A 9,318-nucleotide genomic window follows, 5' to 3' on the forward strand; every position below is an offset into this window, starting at 1 on the left:
CTCTGAAGTGGCCTTCTGAGTGATATCAAGTCTGTACAATCAAACCATTTGCTAAGTTTGTAAGTAAACTGACCAGACAGTTTCTCAATCTAGAATTTATATTACAGATTTAGTTTTACAGTGGAGAATATCAGCAAGAGAAGATGGCAGTCAGCTGAACTGTTTTGAATTAGGTAGCCAAGGGCTTCTCTGGCCTCACACCAGCCAGCTTCCTGGGGCTAGAGTAAGTCATCGTGAATTACTATCTGGAGACAATGAAGTGGGCTGGTCTGAATTCTCCATGGTGCTTACCAATACTACAGGTTGCCAAATGACCCAAGATGTCAGCATTCGTTACCTACCCCAATTACACATAGAATCCGTACTCTGTGTGCACATCCCACCAACCAGTTACAAGATCCTATTCTCATCAAAATGAAGCAACCATGGAATTCACTACCTAAACAGTCCCCAGGATTATTCAGATACCGACTGTCAGCCTTAAAGACAGAACTGGCACTTTTTGTGTGAATAGCTTCCATAACTGCATAAAATACTAGAACAGCAAACTTTGAATAGTGTTTAAAAAAAAATAATTATTATTGTCTTATTGTCCTTTCAACAATCAACATCTTGTTCACTGTTCCACACTGCTGGTATTGTGTATGAGAACACTCACTCTTCTGTCCCAAAGACTCACTAGCAAATACCAAGAATACACAGCCTGATGTTCATTCGCAAATACTAATCATGGCACACGACTATTTATTGAAACACTTCTCTGTGACCTGTTGCACAATGATGAACGATGCAAGTAACCCTCAGACCAGGCTCCTGTTGCACTGGATTAGGCTTTCAGATTCCTCAGGATCTTGGCTGGCTATAGCTGAATAAAATAGGATAATGAAGTGTCATTTAGTTTTGTAGAAGCATATTCACCACTACAGTTGGCTCTAAGGGTTCTCACAGCTACCTTCCACAATGAGCCAAGCTCCAGCATCCTTAGAAACAGGTTCTCTTCTTTCCTCTCCTACTAATTCACTCCCTAAAAACCAGCAAAGGACATAGAATAGATTATAAAATCCTTGCTAATCAACCCCTCAGCCCACCTCCACATCCTGAGTCATAAACACCAGAGAAAGTCTTTGCTCTGTGTAGCATAGGTAACAGTCTGTTGACAATAGCAACAATTAAAAATCAATAGTAGTATTCCATTTATTCGTCATAGCAAATATGCATTGCTACAAGTGGACAACCAACTGTAAAGGTAATTCAGCATACCTCTAGCCTCTGGCAACCATTTAAAAAGGAACTGAAAATCATCATCACATTTTCAGACTCATGATTCTGTTTCTTTCCATTTCCCCTTCCCCACCCCAGAGTCTTCCCAAGGGCAAAAGATCAAGTAGAATAAATTAAGAACAATTCATTAGGGGGAAAAAAAAAAAAAAAAAAAAAAAAGGAAGCAGCCACAGGCACTATTTCTTAGATATGCATTTCAAGAAGTCACAGCATCAATTTCAAGTATCAAATTCATTAACAGCCATGAAGGATAGGCTAGTCATATAAACAAGTACACAAAACCAGATGAGATAATAGGAAAGCTACTGAACTGAAGCATTCAGCCAACTGAGTCATTTGAGGATGACTCACATGAAATCAGACTCCATGAGAAGCAAACCTCCTATTTTAACTGCAAAGCAGGCATGTATTTGATAGGTCAATTAAATAGTTATTGCTATAAGAAAAAAGTTATAAAAGCAAATCCATCTGGCTTCAAAAATCAGAGCTATTTAAAATTAGACAATTAAAATTGGAAATCTAAAGAAGAGTTGGAGATGAACACAGCAAAGTTTCTCTTTTAATTGCAAATGGAAATCGCACTGACAATATTTTTAATACAAAGAATCCTCTTCCTTACTAAACATTTCAGACATGAAAGTGACAAACATGAATTGCAAATACAAGTTTGAAATTTGTCCACGTTTATAATGGAGAGTCAGTGGGTTTTGTCTGTCTGTTTTTTGGAGCAAAACTTCCACAGTAGCAGCACCTGCTGAATAGCTCAGATTTTCATAGAGAAAGAAGAGAGCAATTGGCATGTTCCAGCTTAAATAACATTTATACAACTGCAAGAGCACCCTAAGCTACTGGGCTGTGAGAAGTATAAAGAATGGTAAGGCACATTGACCTGCATGAATTATTACACCAGCACGCAAGCATATACCCCAGGTTTAAAGAAAAAAAAAAGGCAAGAAAATACATCTGATCCAGAGTGACAGTCAAATCAACATTAGCTGTGTTAACAGCACACAGTATGTTTCATTAAAGCTGTTCTCACGCTTTATCAAGCTTTCACCCTGTGAACTAGAATTTGTGAAAGTCAGCCTCGGTCTTACAGCAACTGAGTGAAGAGGGGGGACTGAGAAAACAGGTGAACAGATAAATAGTGCATACAGGCAAAAAGGCAAGGAAGAACATATGAAAAAGACTGAGGAACAACATGAAGAAAACTCAACACTGCAGAGCTGACAAGATGTAGGAAGGGGGGGAATAAATAAAACAAAACAGGGCTGAGAAGTCTGACATTTAAAGACAAAGATCAAATGAGAAAAGCTAATAATGAATTAGGAAGGGAAGAAAAATGTGGGAGATGAGACAGGACACACAGATGATGCAAGACAGAAGCTAAAGAGACAAACTCTGGAGGGAGGGAAAGAAGAGAGAAAGCAGAAGTTCAATCTGCTTAATCAAGTTGAAGTTTAATCAAGTACTTTTGCATATCTAGATTACACTTATCCAGAGACACCAGATGAAGACGATCTTGCTCATTCATCTTCTAACCACCTCACACTACTACAACCTCAGATACGGCTTTCACAGTTTCCCCCAAGGGAACTCCATAACCCGTGAGGAGGATTGATGCTAAATGACAGTAACATGTTCTCAGCAGTCAAAGAAACAGGCAAGCAGTCCACAGCCTGGTCATCTCCCAGGGAACTCTGTCCATCCCCTGGGAACTCACAGGGTACCTCTTTGTGGCCAGGTAATAGCAGTTTGTGCTGGCTTTCTATCTAGGTGAGATGCTTTCAAAGAGATTAAAAGTATTGCTAAGAAGTATATATATATAAACCCCAAATTTTCTACAGAATTTCTATAGACCCCAAAACATTCAGCTTGTATGATCAGGAGCTTCTGGAATAACCTCAGCAGCCATGTGGGAATTAATGATCTCGGTTCTAATTAAGAAACCATCTGTCACCATTTTTTCCAACCACTTCACACGTGAAACCTAACACTTTCCTTAGGAATAACATTTATTTGCTAGGTTGCACCTGACTTCAAACCTTTTCATCCAGTTATTGCCTGAATATGTTTGCAAAGCACTTTCCTTCATGTTTAAGGAAAGTGCATGAAAGCCACCAACCTATGATAAGCAGAGATAAACCTCAATCACCGCACAAAGTAAAACATACTGTCTCCCTCTGCTGGCCCTGCATTAAATTAAACCAGGAGGAGAAAAAGGAAACAAAATCCAAACAATTTCTATGAAAGCTTCTACTATTACTTAATTGAAAATACAAGAGAATATTAATGAACTTTTTGTTAATGTAACTTCATCTTATTTTATACTGAAAGTGATTGAAGCATCCCTGTTTGCCAGCAGGAAGACTGAGTTATAATGGAGCAGGGTAATTTTACTTACAAATGTGTAGGCAATACATGCTTTTTTATTAGAGTGACAGGCAATCAAAATTTGTGATTCTAAGAATTTCTGGTTTGCAATTCGATTACTCAAAATATATTTAGTAATATAAGCTTGCTGTTACTATATAAAAACATGATGAAAGAAGAATGGGGTGTCTTTTGCATGTCCTTTAGATGAAGCTGAAAAAAACTTGATTTACTTTTTTTTTGTTACTGTACTCTGCTTTTCTCAAGTGATACAATTCGGCGCATGAAGCACTGTGCTTGCTAAGATGGATCTGAAATAGTTCACAGTGCTCCAACAAACTTAATTCTTGTTATTCCAAATAAATCAAAATTGCAAAAGTAAGAGACCTGTGTGCCTAGAAGCTAGATTTGGCGTCAGGCCATCACTGTTAGTTTTTTCTTACTGATGTTCTTCACTAGAGTGTTTTTGTTTGTTTGTTTTTAAATTTGGGGTGAAATATGCATTATTAAAATGAAACTGGTCTGGCATGTATCTTATAAACAGTCTGTAAGAGCACTGCTTTCAGCACATATCCAACAGAGCAATTTATCCACCACCCAGCAGAGCCGTAGCTATTTTTGTATCCAACCAAAATGCATTTTACTGTTGTGAATTGTTTTCTATGGTAATATTTATTTGTATGCAAAACACACGTCACCTTCCAGGGATAAGGGCCAACAGCTTCATGGAAAGCACAGTAGGTTATGAAGTCCTTCCCTGGCGACTGCTCCTCTGCATTTTCTCGATCTGTCTGGCAGCTCCAATGCTGCAGGTGCTGTGCCAGGTATTGGTGGTCCTGAAGCACGAGCAAACCCAAGATGGGCTTCCAAAGCTGCCAGAAGGCCATGCATTGAACAGAGACTGAGAACCAGCACAGGCCACAAACTGATCCATGGAGTTTCTTACAGCCTCAAAATTTTTAGATACTGAATATATAGTTTTAAACACGCAGTTGTTTAAATACATGTAGCGTTTGTTTTCTTTTTTTAAGCAGACTAAAGCATGATAGACATTTCATCATAAAACAAAGGATAAATTTTATCCTTTGTAATTCCCTACTTAACTGAATTTATCGTGAGGAGTGAATTCAACAGTGTTCAATTGAGAGTCTAATATAAATCCAGAATTGAACAGTCTTTGTTTACAATTTGGTCTGTACAGATTGCTTAAAGGTAGCATTCAAACATGTGAATGTGACCCTAAAGTTAACTTGCTTGGCTTTCTACCTCTACACATTGATTTCACAATGTCAAGAAAAAAAAATGCGTGGCAGTGGTATTAACACACTGTGAAACTCTACAAAAATCAATTGAGGAACCTCTGTATTCTTACCTATTTTGCAATGACAGAATTAATGATAACACAGGTAAAAGATCTTTTCTTTGTTTGCCACTAAAAATATTCTTTAAAAATGAAAAAATATTTAACAACTTCTTAGTTACTTGAGAAAGATTTTAGAACTGCAGGATATTGTAATGGTAATGCTGTACGTGAATGCATATTATGAAGTTTTATGGCACGTAACATAATATTCCAAGTGTGTAACTTCATCAGAAGAATCCGGATCAATAAAATCATCTACAAATCAATGTTTTCAATATTTCAAAATGAGGTAGTAGCTGCTATTTCAGGTGTTTCTAGCAAACTAATGGGAAGAGATATTATGCTTAAAATGTAAATGCAAAATGGTATCTGATGTTTATAAAGACACGTTCATATTTAGGGTGAAATCCCATATCCCTTCGAGTCAACAAGATTTTACCTAACAAATGAGGTTAGGATGTTCAGACCTTCAGAATTTAAAGTTAATCCTCTAAACACTTAAATGCATGCAAAATTCAAGTAACGTAGTTTCATTTAAAAGGAGACCACAGTGTATGCTTAATGCTGAGGACTCAATTATCAAGATGATGTTGAGGGAGAAAAATAATAGGTGAGAAGAAAAAAATATGCCTAATTAGTGGATGTCAGCCAAGAACTTTCATGCTGCATTTTAAGTCAAACAAACGAATAGTTAAAAATACTTAAAAAAAAAAAAAAATTAATAGACTATCCATTAACTAAATTACATTAGCACATGCCACTATGGTAAGATTCTTTTAATAATATTTTTACATGCACCTCAAAGCGCCTACAGGCATTTTTGTGAAGAGACCATGCTTTATTTACTGTACCTGAACATTTCTGTACCTGTCACGCAGCATGTTAATAAAAAAATAGAACATGAAATAGGTTATTCTCACATGTCTGTTCTACAAAGGTATAATTTCTACTTATTTTTACATGTGACATTACATTCAGTTTCACTTCAGTAGAACTAACAAAAACAGTAGAGCATGTCTTTAGAGGACAACTTCGCCAAGGTAAACAAAAGGTTTCACTGTCTCAGAAGAAAAGGCTAAAGAATTAAAGAACAGCATTTCCCCTCTTCCCCACATATTCCCTTTAAAAAAATACACAGGTGCTGATAAAACAGTTTGAGGAAAGCAGGTTTGTTTTTACTGATACTCTTCATCTGGAAGCAACTCAACAGAAAGGAGCTACATGCGCTACTAGCAATGCTCTGGGAAGACAATTACATATGCCATCAATAGCTGCCAGCGAGCAGAATTTCCCATTCCAGCATCTTCCTTACAACCATATGAAGGTACACGGTCAAACACAGCATGCACAACCAAAAATTCATCTCAGAATTTTTGTAAACTAAAGCTGAAGATGTCTGGCCAACAATCTACAGTAAGGGTGCCGCACCAGTACACAAAGCTGAGGCTCCAACAGCCTACCCAGTCAATTGCTTAAATCAAAGTGTACTTTGCCTTTTCCCAGGTGCCACAGACCACTGCAAGCCGGTCCTATCTAAGGGATAATACAGCCTTGCCTCTTGATTTTAAAATAAGTGCAAGGGCTTAATTGAAATACTGCCCACATTAATGAAATAAACTTCTTACACTAACATACGCATACACAGAACAGTACTTACATCGTTTCTGGGAAACTGCCTGTAAACAAGCTGTGACAATATCGCAGTTCTTCTGGACTTTATGTACAAGCCTGTCTTTCTGCTTTAGTAGACGAAGCAGCTTTGCCGACTGGACAGAAATTCTGTAATTCAGTTCCCGTTTTATGGTTGTCAGTTCATCAACTCCTGCCAATAAGCATAGAAAACAGCTTCAGTTCAGGACGAAACACATATAAACAGCTTACTGTAGGTGACATGCAAAGAGGTTTTCCCCCACAGGCATTTACGTATACAAACTTTCAATAAATGACAAGTTCTATTGAATGGCACAATTCCCAGTTACAAACATTTTCAGGATCCGAGCCAAAGACTTTTCATTTGAACTAAAGTACCTCAACTTATTGCACAATATATTAAACTTACTAATTACACTTCTATAAATTGGAAATTTTATGACAGATGTAGACAGAACACACCTAGAGCAGCAAAAGCAGGGGGTATACATGTATTTTAAACACTGAAAGCTGCCTGTGGAAAATGTGCATGGGCAATAAGCAAATGATAATAGGCAAAAGGAACACGTTCAAGAAGCTGCCTGCAAGGCCAGAAATGCAAGTCCAGGGTGAGCTGTAATTGGTAAACTCTTTCCTCTAAGAGACAAACTACGTGGCTCCCACTTCTTTTCACTGGTCAGTCCATGTTCCACCACACCCCCGGAGCTCACCCAAATCATTCTGCTTAATTCTAATATTCCTATTAGCCCCCATGTGGTGAGCTTTGGGTCTAGAGAAAAGGGATTTGTGTGGGAGATGTCTTAAATCCATTAAAATGTGGAATTCTCTCCTCTGCCCCCAAAACACCACATCCCATCAGTGAACGCTTGGGTCTTGCCTATCGCACACTGACCTCTTCAGGTCTTTGCTGTAACAGCCTGGTGAAGTTTGCCCCTAGTATCTGAACAGCTTTCTTCCTGAGGCTGTTATCAACCCTTCCATCACTTTCAATCCAATCATGCCTTCCTGATGCTGAAAGAAAAGTCAATCAAAAAAAAAAAAAAATCCATACATTGGTAATCTGATCCAGTGAGAAAAAAGTTAATGAATCGTGGAAAGCCTACTGTTAGCAAGATGGTGATCATGGTGATCAGCTCAACTCATACAGCAAAGCCTTCCCCAAAATTCTGGGGAGCCTAAAAAAAAGGGCAAAGTAGGCTAAGATGTTAGTCATGGGGTGATAAAGAGGCAGGGACAAGGCAAGGCACGGCAGCCACGGGTACAATCCTGTATTTTGTAGTCTCCGCCCATTTTGGCACCCGCTGCTCAGTTTGAGCCTCCAATCACAGGCATCAGGCAAGGTGACTTGAAATCTCATTTATGAACCTCAAGGGGAAAAAAAAAAAAATTAAACTGTATTCCAGTTGGCTTGTACAGTTACCACAAAAGCAGTGAGCCAAATTATTTTTTTTTTTGCTCATTCCAGTTAGCTGTCCCTATAAGAACAATGAATCAGTTTTACAGTAAAATTCATGTTTGTTTTTTCCTCTTATACGTATTCCCAAGGAAGCTGATTCCTTGCCGAGTCCCAGATCACCACAGGACATACAGACCGTGAGCTACATCCTGTAACACCACCACATTAAGAAGCCAAACACGGAAGCAGAAAGCTGTTTGCACAGCCTGAAAAACAGGTGCACTTGTTCACCTCCCTTCTTTCCTTGCCAAAACCAAGAAGGTTTTAGGATCGGGAGAGCAGTGCCCTGTGCAGAGCCCTCTCTGTCAGGTCAGCCTGGCGCTGCAAGTCCCATCCTCTCACAGGCATTCACCGCCACAGCTGCCTGCCTGTCATTAGTGCTGTTTGGTGGCTTTATTATGCTTTTAGCAGCGTTTGGTGGCTTCATTTTGATTTTAATGCTGGTTGGCGGCTTCATTTTGAGTTTGGTGGCGTTTGACGGCTTCAGTTTGATTTGGGGTAGCCGAGTGTTGCGCTTACATGTTGCATCGTTTTGCTTTCCCCTGGAAGTTGACCTGCAGGTGGCTAAAAACACCAAAAAAAGCCTAAAAACCCCAAACCTTAACCCTGCCAGAACAGCACCGACCTGAGCAGAGCGGCTCCCCTGCGATCAGTGCAGCTGCCCCATGCGGTGCAGCCCCTCTTGTAGCACCCCCAAACCGAAAGGGACGGGCTGCGGGTCCCACGGGGAGCCCCGGCCGCCCCCAGCGCGGCTCCCGGCCCCTCAGCGCCTCGCCCCGCAGCCGGGAGCCCCCCGTGAGGGCCGTGGCGGCCGCCCCGTACCTTTGAGCCGCAGGCACCCGTCCTGGCTCGGCCGCCGCTGCCGCTGCAGCTCCCTCAGCACCCCGGCACGGGCGCCACCCGCCTCGGCAGCGCTGTAGAGCTCGGTGAGCAGCCCGCTGACCAGCGACGAGGTGCGGCTGGAGCGGCCGCTGCGAGGACCTTCCTCATCTTCTTCATCCTCCTCATCCTCCTCCTCCTCCTCCTCCTCCTCCTCCTCCTCCTCGGGCAGGCTGTCGGCGCTGCTGCCCGCCCCCCCCCTCGGGCCGCGCTCCGCCGCCTCCATCTTGTGGCGGGTTCCGGGTTCCGGGGGGGGGCGCGGCCATGGCGGGCGGGCGGGCCCGGCCTGCGCCCCCCGCCCCCTGCCCGCCGCTCA

General features: G+C 41.1%; 1 protein-coding gene across 1 annotated transcript in view; it reads right to left on the reverse strand.

Moving 5' to 3' along the window:
• TBC1D30 (TBC1 domain family member 30) overlaps positions 1–9,228 on the reverse strand; it is a gene marked incomplete at its 5' end in the record, with an annotated part of 48,899 nt that extends 39,671 nt beyond the window's left edge. Inside the window, 2 exons of the mRNA XM_084306174.1 lie at positions 6,675–6,839; positions 8,946–9,228. Of these exons, the coding sequence (XP_084162300.1) occupies positions 6,675–6,839; positions 8,946–9,228 (448 nt within the window). The remainder of the gene's footprint in view (positions 1–6,674; positions 6,840–8,945) is intronic.
• Positions 9,229–9,318: the final 90 nt, after the last annotated feature.

Source organism: Netta rufina, assembly GCF_964035555.1.
Source record: "Netta rufina genome assembly, chromosome: 1".
NCBI lineage: Eukaryota > Metazoa > Chordata > Aves > Anseriformes > Anatidae > Netta > Netta rufina.